At 39.5% G+C, this 17,184-nt stretch overlaps 1 protein-coding gene across 3 annotated transcripts in view; it reads left to right on the forward strand.

Moving 5' to 3' along the window:
• rims2a (regulating synaptic membrane exocytosis 2a) overlaps positions 1-17,184 on the forward strand; it is a 1,051,530-nt gene that overhangs the window by 657,999 nt on the left and 376,347 nt on the right. For 2 of the 3 annotated variants that reach the window (XM_073052005.1, XM_073052014.1), the window contains exons 12-13: positions 8,970-9,123; positions 12,711-12,737. In XM_073052005.1, coding sequence (XP_072908106.1) covers positions 8,970-9,123; positions 12,711-12,737 — 181 coding nt within the window. The remainder of the gene's footprint in view (positions 1-8,969; positions 9,124-12,710; positions 12,738-17,184) is intronic. The other variant, XM_073052040.1, reaches the window with a different exon arrangement.

The raw sequence follows: 17,184 nt of genomic DNA on the forward strand, positions 1-17,184 counted from the left end.
GATGAATTAATTTGGGTGAAGGCATATTAGGTGAAGGGCTGGCTGGTGGTGTAGTGGCATCAGCACTGGACTTCAAGACAGATGGTCCTGAGTTCAAACCCAGCCGGGTCCCAACCTGGCAGCAGCAGTATCTGAGCGCAAGAAAGGCCTGGCAATCTACTTCCGTGTCTTGCCATGAAAACCCTCTGGACCATGAGGTCATGAAGAGGTCAATGACTGAACAACAACAATATTGCTAAAGCTATTACTCACACAAAGTAAGTTATAAAGGAGGCTTGAAGAGGCTTTCAACCAATCAAGAAAAATTAAATGAAAAAGTTAAGTGAGAAGGCATATAAATAACAAGCTAGAAAATGTGAAATTCTATATTTTGGCAGAAAAAAGGACTTAAAAAGCATATTTAATTTTGTGAAGTTACAGTGGTCCTACATGTAGAACTATCTGGGTGACCCTCCAGAACCTGCAACTGCACTAATATGCAGGCAATTAACAGAATCTAGAAGAAGGGAATTGATCGGAAACAGTGACTGTCCATTTACTCTACAGATGCTGCCTGACCTGCAAAGTTCCTCCAGCCGCTTTTTTTTACTCCAGGTTCCAGCATCCATACTTCTGTTTCTCTTCAAAGTTCACAGAAGGTCATTGTTTATGGCAAACAGAAATGAATACAGAAAGAAGATTATGCTTCAGATATATACAGTACATGTGTTGTAACCACTTCCTGAGTATAGCATACAGGATAAGGACTGACACTCAGTGGCCGCTTTATTAGGTATCCCCTGTACACTGAGGTTATGTTAATGGTCTTCTGCTCTGTAGCCCAACCACTTCAAGGTTTGACATGTTGTGCACTCAGAACAGTTCTTCTGCACACCACCATTATAATATGTAGGTATCTGAGTTTCTGTTGCCTTCCTGTCAGTTTGACCCAGGCTAGCCATTCCCCTCTGACCTCTCTCACTAACAAGGTATTTTCACCCACAAAACTGCCACTCACTAATTTTTTTTTTTGTTTTTGCACCATTCTCTGTAAACTCTAGAGACTTTTGTGCATAAGAATCCCAGGTAATCAGCAGTTTCTGAGATACTCAAACCACTTCTGTCGGGCACCAACAATCATTCCACAGTCAAAGTCACTTAGATCACATTTCTTCCCCATTCTGATGTTTGGGCTGAACAACTGTATCTCTTGACCATGTCTGCGGGATTTTGTGAATTGATTTGCTGCCACATGACCAGCTGATTAGATTAACGAGCAGGTGCACCTAATAAAGTGACCCTGAGTGTATAATAGTGTACTGGAATTATAAGCACTTACATTATTGCACTAGAATAAGAATTTCTAGCCTAATATACGAAGCAGGTGTTGTTTTCTAAGGAAAGGTTGGCAGGCTAAGCTGATATCTGTTTTACTAAAGAAGAGAGCGAGGGGACAGGATGGAATCGTATAAAATTCCACAGAGACAGGGTGGATATGGAGAGGATCTTTTGTCTTTTGAGAAGTACATTAGTAAGAGTCACTGTTGAAAGTTGCTTATTCCAGACAAATGAGACTTTTATTTCTCTCTCAGAGGACTACGCCCCTTCCTATTGACCTTCCTAGAAGTGTGGTGGAAGAACCAGAAACATAGACATTAAGGACAGGAGTAGATATTCCATTGGCATTCAATGTGATCATAGCTGGCCCATGTGACTGTGACCCGCAGTTCTGGATTTTTCCATCAAGATCAACTTTCCCACATCTGATCGGTACAGCTATGTCAAGATTTCGTAAGTTTAAATGAGATCCCATCTCAGCCTTCTAAATTCCAGCAAGTAAATCCTAGTCTTGCTTCACACATCACTTCTGTCATCCCAGGAATCAGTCTGGCAAACCTTTAGTCACCCTCCTAGCCAGAACATCCTTCCACAGATAAGGAGGTGACAGATGCAGACAACATGATCTCTCCAAGGTCCTGAACAATTACAATCAACCATCCCTGACCATGTGCTCAATTCCACTTACTGCAAAGGCCAACATACAATTTGACACCCACAGTATATGATTTTATTCCAATAGCTTTTGAATAAGGAGTCTTTCTTTACCTTCCAATATTTGGGCAATATCTGTCTTACTAAATTTTTTGCCACCAAAGGAGAAAATTACATTTAAGTTCAAAGATCAAAGTAAATTTATTATCAAAGTACAAAGTATATATGTCATCATATACAATCCTGAGATTCATTTTCTTGTGGGATTCATATATATAAATCTATAGAATGATATCCTTAACAACCGTCCAACTAGGGCGTTCAAACAGAATTTACCCATATAATGCTGCATTTGCCATGCATTTGTTCATCCAGTCAACCTGCTCATTCAAAATAGAGCCTCTTTGCATCTTCCACACCCACCCAGCTTTGGGTCATTCACAAATATGGAAATATTTCATTTACTTTCTTTGCCTAGATCATTTTTGTAATGTGAACAGTTAGGGTCCAAGCACTGAACTCTGTAGTCAGGTTGAGTCATAGCATGCCACTAGTTCCTGCTCTTTTTTTGGCTTGTCAACCAGCTCTCTGTCCATAACAATGCATTACCACAATCCTATGTGCTTTACTTTTCTCTTATGTGGGCCTTTGTCAAAGCCTTTTTGAATTCCAAATAAAACATTGGTTTCCCTTCTTTCCCATTCAACTCTGCTTGTTATCCTCTCAAAAACTTTCCGGAAAATTGTTCAGCATGATCTTCCTTTCGTAAATCCATCCTGACTTTGACCAATCCTGTCACTATTTTGCAAGCACTCTGCCAATATACTTCATTACTGGAGCCCACACACCTGCCATCATCCTATTCTCCTGTTGTATAAAAGGGACAGGGTTCCCCTTGTCATTATAAACCACCTCATGTACATCATTCTTCATCACTTCTGCCATCTCCCACAGGATTCTACCACTAAGCACAATTTCCCCTCCCCTCTCTACTTTCCATAGGAACCTATTTAAGGGACTCATTGCTCCTCAGTGATCTCCCACCTGGCATTATCCCTGCAAGCATGACAAGTGACAAGTATACCTGCCCATATACCTCCTCCCTCACCATCTTTCAGGGTCCCAAGCAGCCCCTCCAGATGAGGTGACGCTTCACTTGTGAGTCTTGCGGGGTCACCTCTTGTCTCCAATACAGCACTCTCTACAACAGTGAGACCTGATGCAGCGTCAGCAAGTGCTTCATTGAGCACCTTCACTGACTGCAGTACGAGACAGGATCTCTCTGTGGCTACAATTTCAATTCCACTTAGCATTCCCATACAGACATATCTGTCCATGGCAACCTCTACTACCCTGATGAGGCCAAACTCACGCTGGAGAACCGACACCTCATATTCAGTCTGGGTAGCTCTCAAATTGATAGCATGAACATCAATTTCCCCAATTTCCAGTAATTACTCCCATCTCCCATCTTCTCTCCTTCTCCATTCCCCATTCTGGTTATCCTCTCAACCCTTCTCTTCTCACCTACCTCTCATTTACTCCTGGTAACCTTCTTCCTTCCCTTTATTCTATGGTCCACTGTCCCCTCCCATTGGATTCCTTCTTTATCAGTCCTTTATCTTTAACTCCTATAATCAATCATCTTCTGACTTCCCCCCTCACCTGGTCCCACCTCTCACCTGCTAGCTTGTACACCTTTCTGTTCCCCAATCTTCTTGTTCCAGCTTCTCCCACCCTTTTGTTCCAGACCTGATGAAGGGTTAGGCCCAAAACATTGACAGTTTATTCTTCTCCGTAGATTCTGCCTGACTTGCTTAGTTCCCAAAGACCATAAGACATAAGAGCAGAATTAGGCTATTTGGCCCATTAAGTCTACTCCACCATTTCATCATGGCTGATGCATTTGTTTCTTTCAACCCCATTTTTTGCCTTCTCCCCGTAAACTTTCACACCCTGACTAATCACGAACCTGTCAACCTCCACACTAAATATACCTAATGATCTGGCTGCCACAGCCACTTGTGGCAACCAATTCCACAGATTCACCACTCTCTGGCTAAAGAAATTCCTTCTTATCTCCATTCTAAATGACCGGCCCTCTGTTCTGAGGTTCTACTCTCTGGCCCTAGACTCCTCAACCGTAGGAAACATCTTCTCCATATCTACTCTATCTAGGCCTTTCAACAGTCGATCTGCTTCAATGAGATCCCTCCCTCATTCTTCTAAATTCCAGCGATTTATAAGCTTAGAGCCATCAATTGCTCCTCAAACAATAAGCCTTTCATTCTCAGAATCACTTTCGTTAACCCACTCTGACTTCTCTCCAATGTCAGCTCATCTTTTCTTAACTAAGGGGGCACAAAACTGCTCACAATACCCCAAGTGAGGCCTTGCCAGTGCCCCATAATGCCTCAGCATTACATTCTTGCTTTTATATTCTCTTGAAATGAATGCTAACATTGCATTTCCCTTCCTCACCACCAACACAACCTGCAAGTTAACCTTTAGGGAATCCCACATAAGGACTCCCAAGTCTCATTGCACCTCAGATTTTTTAATTTTCTCTCCATTTAGAAAATAGTCTACACCTTTAATCCTTCTACCGAAGTGCATGACTATAACTTCCTTACACTATATTCCATCTGCAAATTCTTAACCCATTCTCCAATCTGTCTAAGTCCTTCTGAAACCTCCCTGCTTCCTCAACACTACCTGCCCATCCACCTATCTTCATATCGTTTGCAGACTTGGCCATAAATTCATCAATTCCATCATCCAAATCATTGACATATAACATAAGAAAAAGCGGGTCCCAACACTGACCACTGCAGAGCAGCACTAGTCACCGGCAACCAACCAGAAAAGACTCCTTTTATTCCCACTCTTTTCCTCCTGCCAATCAGTTAATCTTGCTACTATTTTTCCTGTAATACCATGGGCTCTAATCTTGTTAAGCAGCCTCATGTATGACACCTTATCAAAGGCCTTCTGAAAATCTGAATACACAACATCCAGCAATTCTTCTTTGTCTATCCTGCTTGTTATTTCCTCAACGAATTCCAACAGATTTGGCAAGCAAGATTTTCCTTTAAGGAAACCATGCTGATTTTGTCCTATTTTATCAGGTACCTTCAAGTACCCTGAAACCTCAATAATGGAGTCCTTAATAATGGACTCTAACATCTTCCCAACCACTGAGGTCAGGCTAACTGGCCTATAATTTCCTCCTTCTGTCTGCCTCCAGAATTGAAGAGTGGAGTGACATTTGCAAATTTCTACTCCTCCAGAACCATACCAGAATCTAGTGATTCTTAAAAGATCATTACTAATGCCTCCACCATTTCTTCAGCTACCGCTTTCAAAACCCTGGACTGCAGTCCATTTGGTCCATGTGACTTACCTATCTTCAGACCTTTGAGCTTCCTAGGCACCTTCTCCCTCGTAATAGTAACTGCACTCACTTCTGCCCTCTGAAACTCTTGAACCTCCAGCATTCTTGTAGTGTCTTCCATAGTGAAGACTGTTGCAAAATACTTTTTCAGTTTAACCACCATTTTCTTGTCCCCCATTACTACATCCCTAGCTTCATTTTCCAGCAGTCTGATATCTATTTGCAACTGCCTTTTACTCTTTATGTATCTGAACATCTTTTGGTATTTTCTTTGACATTATTGGCTCACTTACATTCATACTTCATCACTTCTCCTCTTACAACCTTTTAGTTGCCTTCTGCTGGTTTTTAAAAGTTTCCAAATCCTCTAACTTCCCACTAATTTTGCTCTATCATTTGCTATCTCTTTGGCTTTCATGTTGTCATTGACTTCTCTTGTCAGCCTTTGTTACATCATTGTGCTTTTTGAATGCTCCTTCTTTGGGATATATCTATCCTGCACCTTCTGAATTACTCCCAGAATTTCCTGCCATTGCTGTTCTGCCGATGTTCCTGCTAGTGTTGCCTTCCAATCAACTTTAGCCAGCTCCTCTCTCATGCCTATATAATTCCTTTTAATCTACTGTTACACTGATTCATGTGAGTTTAGCTTCCTCTCTCAAACTGCAGTGTGAATTCTATCATATCATTATCACTGCTTCATAAGGGTTCCTTTATCTAGCTTAATCCCCAATCAAATTTGGTTCATTACACAACACTCAATCCAAAATAGACTCTCCCCTTGTGAGTTCAACCAGAAGGTGTTCTAAAAAGCCGTCTTGTAGACATTCTACAAATTCCCTCCCTTGGGATCCAGCAGCAACCTGATTTTCTCAATTTACCTACATTTTGAACTCCCCTTAACATTGCCTTTCCCTCCAGAATTTTGTATCTGTTTCCTTTCAACTTAATTCCCTACCTCATGAACAACAGATAATTTATAATTAACTTCATGCTTTCCTTCATGTATTCTTCTGGCATGTGTACCATGTAAGATATGTTTTTACTTTATTTCATACTGACAGTGGGCATCTGGTTGCTTGGAAAGCCACCAGTCCAAAATTATAGCCGTGAGCCATTGGTGATGTACCCCCATAAATGACAAAGCAGAATTCAGCTCTCTTGTTGGGAAGGTGGGAGACATTAATCAGAGGAAATGTACAAGGACTTTAGGCACTGATTGAGAATAATTTGAGAGAAAGTTAAGGGGAAAATGGAGCACCAATTAAGATGGAGGAAAAATTATGATTTAGGGATCTCGGGGTCATGTAATTGGGCTGAGCATTTATAACAGGTGTTCACCCCACTACTCTGTGCGAGCCAAGATCCTGCACCTGAACCCATTCCGTCTGCCTGTGTTTCCCATCTTCCTCTCTTCTCATTGCTACCACTGGGGGGGAGGTGCAGGACCCTCGGGTCCTATAACACCAGTTTTGGGAGTAGTTGTTTCCCTGCAGCCATGGTACTCCTGGACTGGCTTCACTGGCCTTAGCGCTGATTGACTCTGCAGTTCATGTTCTATGCATTAATTGTTTACTTTGTTATTATTTGCACTATTTGTCCCCTTTTCCACAATGGATGTTCATTGTGTGGGGTTTTCGTGGACCCTATTGTGGTTTTGCTTTATGGGTACCTACAAGAAGATGAATCTTAAATTTGTAGATGGAATACATACTTTGATAATAAATTTACTTTGAACTTTGAATCCCTGTACTGCTGTCAACCAAAACAATCAGCTTGCATAGTGCCTTGAATCCTGTAAGTATTCTTCACTTCTTGTTTTCCTCATTTAAGCTTGGTAAACCTCGAACTTATTATTATAAAGATTACAGTGTTTCTCTGAATATGAAACAACTGTATAAAATAAAATGGAACTATGGCATTGTTGTTCCCTGAAGGCTCAGATCTAGATGGAACAGGAGAATGTGTAAAACTGTCTTGTCAAGGCAGAGGATTACTATTTCTGTATGCTGATAACATTGGCTTCCTGAACTAGCCATTATTGTTAAGCTTAGTTTTAAAAAATCCTTGAGTGTGGAGTAAGTTTGTGAAATTATTTATAAAGACAATCATGATAAAGCAGTGGTGAGAACTTGGTGTCTTAGTTAAGAATGCATTGGGGAGAATACCTTGCACACACGAGAAATATTTAGCTGACCCAGTTTCATAGTAAAATGTAAAAGTGTCCTGAAGGTACTGACAAAATATAATTAATGCCTCTCAGCACCATTATAAAACTCTACGCCAGTGTCCCATGAATCATGTTCTGCAGTGATTTCAATGCAACATAATCTCGTGGTCTTATATCAATGCCATCTTGGTGCATTAGTTTTAACTATTATTAGCATTGCTTTCAATTTAATGAGACCATGGTGTTTGTTTCAATATATCCTGCATATTACAAGGGGGAATTTAAAGCTGATTTCTTCTTAGAGTTAAAACACAAGCCTGAAATTAGCTGTGAAGGCATTGGTATGAAATGTTAATAACTTGAAAAATTTCTATTAAACCATCTCTTAATCTTTTCTGCTGCAGTAGAAGTTGTCCAAGGGTTGCAAAATAGTAGTTTCCCATCAATAGCTTGATCACATAGAATTTTAAATGAGTTGGTAAATTATTTGACTTGTACCAGGCCAGCTTTTTGTACAAATTTATCAATATTTTTCATTCTTATTAAATATAATCTCACAATTCACATCACTGACCATTGTCACTAACTCGTGTCTTCATGAATGTTTTTATAATTTGTTTTTAAATATCGAAATTCCTGTTTATACAATGTCACCAAATTCTGAATGAACCTTTCTACATCAAAGTTCAAACCAGCAAAATATCAAATTAGTGAGGAAGAGAAGTGGATTTGGAGCTGTAGTTTAAGCTACAGCATTTATAAACCTTTTCATTAATTGAAGTAATATCCATTTACACATATGAAATACTGGAGGAACTCAGCTGGTCAGACAGTATCAATGGACAGGAATAAAATCAACATTTTTGGCCAAGATCCTTCACCAGGATTAGAAAGGAAGGGGAAAGAAGCCAGAATCATTTCCATTTCCAAATCCATTAACTCTAAATATGTGGCTCTTGTTCATCAATTTTCTTCTCAATCTGTTGTAACCTATTGACCGAACTTTGTAGAAAACCCTGAAAACAAAATGCCACAGCTGCTAGAAATCAGAAATTTGATGGAAGACCATTAATCTGAAACACAAACTCTGCTTTCCTCTCCACACACTGTCCTTGCTGAGTGTTTTCAGTATTTTCTGTATTATTTTGTAGCAAATTATTTACTGCATTCTTCATGAAAAATGTACGACTCTCTCTTTATACAATTTTGGAAAAATCTGTCGAATTAATATTTACCTCAGATTGTAAAAATCGTCTACCTGACCACAAAAAAAAACAAACAAGTGTCTTTTTCAGAGAGTATGAATGAATATGCTAATCTTTTGTCACTTGGTCGAGACTACTTTTAAGCATTTTCAATACTTCTATTAATTTGACATTTTTTTTGTGTTGTCAATATCCTATCCTATTAGTTTTCTTATGTTCCTGATTTCAGATCCTCATAGAATTGGAAACGGCTTTGCTGGATGACGAAGCGCACTGGTACAAACTCCAGACCCATGATGTTTCATCCATGCCCCTTCCACAACCTTCACCCTACACGCCACGCAGACACCCGCATGGTGAAAGCCCCACGAGGAGATTACAAAGTACGTTCAAAGATAGTTGGTTTTCTATTTATGCTTTTCAGTGGGAATACTTTGGAAGCATTTTAGAGACATTAATAAAAGCATAGAAGTTGAATCCAGCAACACAGGTAGATCAAGAAAAATCCTCAATGGAAATCTTTAATAGATTTCTTAAAAATAAGGCAAAAAATGGACTGTAGGTTATTCAATGAGACAAAGAATATGCAAAACAAGATCTTTTGCAGCACTTTTGCACATGTTTTAGAATGAAAAATATACCTGATATCACTAGAAAAGGGATAATGGCCTTGGAATTCTTTGACAATGGAAGTAGGCATTGCATGATGCACAGACTATTTTGGTTGCAAATCCACAGCCGGAAAAGCTAGCATGTCCTGATGCTGACGGTGCTATACGCAAACCTCTTGTCCACTTTCTTCAGGAAACTACGTCATTGTAAAGCATAATAAAATCAATAACAGGAAGTCTGGGATCAGGAAATTTGGGGGGACTGAAGTCCAGTGACAACAGAACCCAGAGGTGTATTGTAACTGCTATGGAGAATAAGAGCTTGGTACCTAGGAGAGAATCATCTAGCGATTAAGGATCAAAGAATTGTGTTTGGGTTTAGATAATTTAATCTTGAAGAAATTGTATCAGAGGATTGAGTGGACTTGAGGAAGAAGCCTGGCCTCAGCAAAGCATTGGATAGGCTGACGTGAACATGGGGATAAGTGATGGGTACTACAATGGTGCTACAATGAGAACAGCACGTATGTAAACAAATTAAAGTGGATAATCACAAGTTAGTTCTCTTGAGTGGGTGATTAGTTCCCATTAAATTGTACTACAGCAAAAAAAGCAATAGTGTGGGAACCTAGTTCTGAAAGTTCCCAGGAACAGGGATACCATTCAGTCACGTGGACTATTTTCCCAATCAAAGCTCCGAAGCACGAACTAATGGAATTTCAAGGCTGGCACACAGTTTGACCAGTAAATCATTATTATCACATTTTACAGTGGAAAGTATCAGATTTACATCATAAAGCTTTAGAAAATTCCACGCTACACATCTGAATTTCTAGTCTCACATTTCCTGTGATTCAGATAAGATCTTAAGGCAATGTAAGTGCTGCATAATTGTGGACTGACTCACTCACCCTGACAAGATCATTTCTATGAAAAACTGCAGTTGAAGCCAAGAGGGCTAACAGATGAAGAAAAGTTAGTTAATTAAGTTAATTGTAGCATTTCTTTGGTGAACCATTAAATTGTTAGCTAAAAACAGAACTGGTGTATCTTAGTAGTCAGTTTCCCTGCCTTCCCCTCATTCCCCCTCTTTCTCTGCTGTGACACAGTCATTACTGTGCATGAGCTCAAACGTAACCAAATACTGTGAATGAGACTTGATTCTATATTTTGAAGGGCAATTAATCCATTCTGCTCCTTTTTAACTGATGGTAGAATTAGGAAAGTTGAATAAAATGAATGATTATTTTCATAATGGTGAAGTTCAAGGCAAATCATGTCCAACTAACAATAGACTTTACTGATGAGGTTGTATTGTCACTGAGAAAGTCTGGTTAATTTGGCTTATAAGGACTTAGAGAAAACATTTGAGAAGGTGTTGCATGATAGGCTTGCCATTAAGATTGTGGCTCATGAACTAACAGAGTCTGCCTCAGCATGAAAAATAAGTGGCCGGTTATAGTAATGAGAGGTTGTTTCTCAGATTGGGAAGGAATGTACTGTAGAGTGTTCCAGCACAGCACTGAGACCATTGCCTCTCCACCTTTGTACTCATGATTTGCTGCATAATATGGAGGCAGAGTGAATTATGAAGGACATCAAAAGGCCAATGATATATTGATGGGTTGGTGGAGCAGGTAAATACTGTAGATGGCGGAAGAAATGTAACGTCTTGCATTTTAGTAGGAAGAATGGAAATGTGCAATGTAAGATAGAGGATTCTGGGATTGTATATGGATAATTTGCTGTGGGTTAATGTTGTAGCTCTATGAATCCCTGGTTAGACCACACTTGGATTATTCTGTTCGGTTCTGGCCATCTCAATATAGGAAAGATGTAGAAGCTTTAGAGAGGGTACAGAGGAGATTTACCAGAGGGCATGTCTTATGAAGATAGGTAGAGGAGCTCGGTCTTTTCTCTTTGAAGCGAAGAGGATGAGAAGTGACTTGATAGAGGTATACAAGATGATAGAGGCATAGATAGAGTGGATAGCCAGAGACTTTTTCCCCCAGGGCAGGGGTGGCTAATATGAAGGGGGCATAATTTTAAGGTGACTGAAGAAAAATACAAGGTGAGTGTCAGGGGTAAGTTCTTTACATGTAGAGTGGTGGGTGCATGGAATGCTCTGCCGGGTGTGGTAGAGGCAGATACATTAGAGGGTATTTAAGAAACTGTTAGATGGGCAGATGGAGGATAGAAATTGGAGGACTAAGTAGGAGGGAAGGGATATATTGATCTCAGAATAGGTTAGGAGGTCAGCACAAGGTCGTGGACCAAAGGTCCTGTACTGTCCTCCAATGTTCTAAGTACTAATTTGTTAAAAAAAAAATGGAAGGCAAATTCGAGAACATAGTTAAAAAGCATCGTCTTTTTTTTATATAGATAGAGAAGTTGTGCTGTCAGGATGAACAGTGAAAGTTAAGATGTGTTGAAGGTACATAATATCATAAAAGATAAACTAAATGGAGAAAAACTGTTCACATTGGTGAAAAATATTAGACACTAGCGGGCTCGGAGTTGATTTGTAGAAGAACCAAAATACTTGAGGAATTATCCTCTACAAAGTATTTGGTGTGCACTGCCATGGTAATTTGAGGAGGAACATTCAATGGTAGTACCAAAAAGTGAACTGGATATGTGTCGGAAAGGAATGAATTTTCAGGACTATGAGGAGAGGGATGGAGAATGTGGGATGAGCTAGATTGATTTTTATTTGGAGCTGGTATAAACTCAATGGACGGAATAGGCTCCTGTGCTGAAACAATTGTGTGTCAAGCATCCTGCTTTTAGCCTTGCATTAGACACTCATCAGCAAAACAAGGTTAGATTTTGTTTAGTGTTAATATTATGATGAGCATTGCAGCATGATTAAAACAAACAGGCAGCATTGTTGCTTAGCTGCTCAGTTACAATAAGGTTGATGAAATCTGTAAATATTATTGTTAAAGAAGCTGATGGATGGTGCAAATAAACTACCGGTATTTGAATAAAGCCAGAATTTGGCATTACCGTTCCTTGAACTTATTTATCATTTGGGGACACTCAGTCCCCAAACCACAAAGCCCATTTTTCCATTTCTGCATAAAACAAGCTGCAGTGACCGTTATAATGATCAGTTGATAGGTCAGACAAAAGTCTAGCCAATAGTGACAGTTCTGCTGGCTTTATTCGTGTGATAATGCTACTCTATTAGCTAGATAAATTACTTTATGCTAATAACCTATCTGCTAGTATGTTTCATTAGCATTGATTGTATATTCCAACAAAGTGGCATTGTAATTGTTTATTTCCATTAAATAGATAAGATATGTTGTGGGTTTTTTTTCATTTTGTATCCCATTTTGATATTTATTTTCCAGATACAGGGCCACATTCATTAAATTCAGGTAAATTACTGGCATGAATCAGTGAGACTAATAACACTTGTTGGTGTGTTAGATATCACGTTGGGGAATGGTTGATAGTGAATGTTCTGCCTGTGCATGTAGAGAGATTAGATCACCTTTCCTTCTCACCTAACTTCCACTTCCCAACCTGTGTGACATCCCTCTGCTGCTCATGGTATTGTGTGCAATATATAAATGAGTGTGCCATCATTTGCAGCTTTAATGTTGTGATGAGTTTGAGAATGGGTTTTTAATAGTTGTTGGAAAATGTACTGAAGGTTGTTCCAATGTCATGTACACTAGTCAACCCCATTTATATGTTCCAAATTCATCAAGATCATGCTAATCTTTTTTACACTAGTCCCATATCCTTGACTCCCTTAATATCTAAAAATCTACTGACTTTTTTTTAATATACTTCTCTGCTGAGCCTTTTGGTTGGAAAATTTCAAATACTCATGACCCTTTGGGAGAATCATTACTTTTGTGGCCAACCCCTTAGTTTGACACTGGGACTCTGGAGGTTTTGGATGCCTCAGCTACGTGAAACATCATTTTTGAATTTACTCTGTTAAGCTTCATTTTTATAAACTCAGGAGTTTCATGTGAATGACCTGCCATCCCTTGGATTAGTCTTTGAGCTTTGCACCAGTTCTTTCATAGAATATACATTTGGTAACAATTTTAGGAAAAGATTTTCAGCATTAGAGATGTCAGTTCTGTTCTCTCTATCTTCAGAGAGAAAATAAATTATCAATCTATAAATATCATTAATTATGTGTATAACTGTAAATACAGGACATCTGTGGTAAGTGGTGTGTTCCAGAAGAAGCAGTATTAGAAGTTTAAGCCTATTGTGGCACAAACAATGCCAAATACTCTGACAAGAAAGCAAATCTCAAGGGATATTGTTATGTTTTTTAACTCCAAAACATAAAACTGATTGAAGGAAATGCACGGAGCCAAGAGATGGGTGTACTTGGGTTTGATTTTACATTAAGCGAGTCGCCACTTGTGACATGGTGGCATAATGACGTATGCCATTCACATATTTCTACATTTAACCCTTATGGAATTATTTAAATTAACAAAGAATGCTTAATCAAACAATATATTTACAATGTTGCTCAAATAATACAGCTAAATGGCTACTAGTCCCTGTACTGTTTTCACTAGCAGACTTAGAAATATTTGTTTTAGGGATATAGGACAGATAATCAAAATTAGTTTTGTTCCATTAATAGGTTATCACTTTGGATGGCTTTGGATCATTTTTGACACTGAAATGGTGGAATTGGGGAAATTAGAACATTTCTTTTCAGTTCTTTGAGTAGCATGCTTTAAGAGGTATATTATTTTCCTTCAAGGTAAAAGTGTAGAAGTATGGAACAGATTTACTTGCAATAATACATAGTGCCATAGGAGCAACATTTAAGAAAATCATTGTTACCATATAGTTGGGTATGGGTTATTGAAAAAAAATCTAAGCTTTCAGAATGGTTTGATGCATACAAATGTAAACAGGTCCCTTGGGTTTAATTCTCAGCATGTTTATATTGATGCAGTAATCTCCAATAGATCGAGTTAATCACTTTAGCAGGTGTAGATCTTCAGAATTTGTTTGCCTACTGATAAATGATTGTATCAATTTTAATTTATAGATATACTGTTGCAAGTTCTAATGGAAAAGGCTTAATAAAGATAGCAAGAAATGAATGCCCAGTCTTTAGTTTCAGTAATACAAAGCTGAAGAAACAAGTTTCGATTTAACATGCTCCATCAAAGGCATTAAGAAATTGCTTAAGTGAATGGAGCAGAAAATTTGTGAATTATTCTCAGCAAAGAAAAACATGATCCCATGTAATTAAGCTTTTTGAAATATTAATTAGATCCACATTTACTAAAGAAAAGTCTGTGAACATTTATAAATTAAAATAACTGAATGTTCGTTCAAGCATGGTAATCCACGCCTTTTTTGCAGAGAGTTGCTTATCAGAATTGTGTAGAACAGATAAAGAAATTGGTTGATATTCTGGATTTGCGCAGTTACTTTCAGAGATGAGGAAGTATTTATGGACAGACTTCTGAAGATTAAACATGTGGGAGGAGAAACTCATTAGAGCAGGTTAGACATGCAGTCTGTGGAAGGGTGCACTGGACCTTGCCCATTCAAAGTATTGCCACGTTGCTCTTTTTGTTAAGTACATTATAATAGTAATTACAAAAGCATTTAAAATTTAAAGTGTCCCAAAGAGCTTGTGCTTTTAATTTTTAAGAGATTATTAGTAAAATATTTCCCTGGATGCAGTTTATTTTGGGACAAGTACCTTGCACTTCTGTTGGGCAGAAAAAATTACTTTGGAATTGTTACTCACGCCTAATTATTGCAGGTTTATTTAGGTTGCACACAGAAGCACATGTTTAGTGGTCTCATCTGGCAAGCATTTCTACATGGCCAAAAAGACATATTACATTGTTGTCAACTGGCATTGAAAGAAGCTAAGATGTACTTTTAATGTTCTTGATTCAATGTTCAAAACTTCAGAATTCAAAGTAAGATTTGTTATCAGAGTACATACATGTCACCCCATACAACCCTGAGATTCTTTTCCTGCAGGCACACTTAGCAAATCTATAGAATAGTAACTGTAAGCAGGATCTGTAAACTGTAAACAAACTGCACAAATGCAGATCATAAGTAAACTGGAATAATTAATGAGCATGAAATAACAATACATCAGAGAGCTTAAATGAGTGTAGTTATCCCATTTTGTTCAAGAGCCTGATGGTTGAGGGGTAGTAACTGTTCTTGAACCTGGTGGTGTGAGTCCTGAGGCACCAGTACCTTGATTGACTTGATTGCACAGTCCAACTGCCAAAACTGCCAGAATCTCTCGAGTCAAAGCCTCAAATCTCCACTCCTTCACTGGCCCACTCACTCACTTGCCACTTTCCACAGGCCGCTCCGCTTGAGGTAACCCTCTATTTATTTGTTTGAGCTTTTCAAACTGCTTGGTCACCTGACCTCGATTGCCCAATCAGCTGCTTTCTGCTGAGTCCGAGCTATTCAAATCTTGATTGACTTGATTGCACAGTCCAACTGCCAAAACTGCCAGAATCTCTCAAGTCAAAGCCTCAAATCTCCACTCCTTCACTGGCCCACTCACTCACTGGCCGCTTTCGTGCCGGAGCTGCGATTGGATTCATACTGGAGCATCCGCGATGCTGAGAAAGTCCTGAATAGCATGTTCAGTGAGTTGGCCACAACGCAGGTAAAGGCTACACAGGCAGAAAGGGAAGGGGTGGCCACTAGACAGCGTAGCAGTAGGCAGGTAGTGCAGGAGTCCCCTGAGGTAATCTCCCTCCTAAACAGATATACTGTTTTGGATACTGTTGGGGGAGATGTCTCATCAGGGGAAGGCAGCAGCAGCAGCTGAGTTCATTGCATCATGGGTGGCTCTGCGGCCCAGGAGGGAAGGAAAAGGAGTGGGAGAGCTATAATGATAGGGGATTCGATTGTAAGGGGAATAGATAGGCGTTTCTGCGGCCGCAAACGAGACTCCAGGATGGTATGTTGCCTCCCTGGTGCAAGGGTCAAGGATGTCTCTGAGCGGCTGCAGGACATTCTGGAATGGGAGGGTGAACAGCCAGTGGTCGTGGTGCACATAGATACCAACGATATAGGTAAAAAACAGATGAGGTCCTACAAGGTGAATTTAGAGAGTTAGGAGATAAACTAAAAAGTAGGACCACAAAGGTAATAATCTCTGGATTACTACCAGTGCCACGTGCTAGTCAAAGTAGAAATAGTAGGATATTTCAGATGAATACGTGGCTTGAAAAATGGTGCAAGGGGAAGGGATTCAAATTTCTGGGGCATTGGAACCAGTTCTGGGGAAGGTGGGACCGGTATAAACAGGACGGTCTGCACCTGGGCTGGACTGGAACCAATGTCATGGGGGAGTGTTTGCTACTGCTGTTCAGGAGGATTTAAACTAATGTGGCAGGGGGATGGGAATACGTGCAGAGGGACATAGGGGTGTAAAATGAGGGTAGAAGCAAAAAGTAGTAAGGTGAAATATAAAAGTGGCAGGCAGGCAAATCCAGGGCAAAAAGCAAAAAGAGCCACTTTTCAACATAATCGTATAAGGGCTAAGAGTGTTGTAAAAACAAGCCTGAAGGCTTTGTGTGACAATGCCAGGACCATTCGTAACAAGGTGGATGAATTGAATGTGCAGATAGTTATTAATGAATATGATATAGTTGGGATCACAGAGACATGGCTCCAGGGTGACCAAGGATGGGAGCTCAACATCCAGGGATATTCAATATTCAGGAGGGATAGACAGGAAAGAAAAGGAGGTGGGGTAGCATTGCTGGTTAAAGAGGAGATTAACGCAATAGAAAGGAAGGACATTAGCCTGGAGGATGTAGAATTGATATGGGT

This window comes from Hemitrygon akajei, chromosome 1, assembly GCF_048418815.1.
Source record: "Hemitrygon akajei chromosome 1, sHemAka1.3, whole genome shotgun sequence".
Classification (NCBI taxonomy): domain Eukaryota; kingdom Metazoa; phylum Chordata; class Chondrichthyes; order Myliobatiformes; family Dasyatidae; genus Hemitrygon; species Hemitrygon akajei.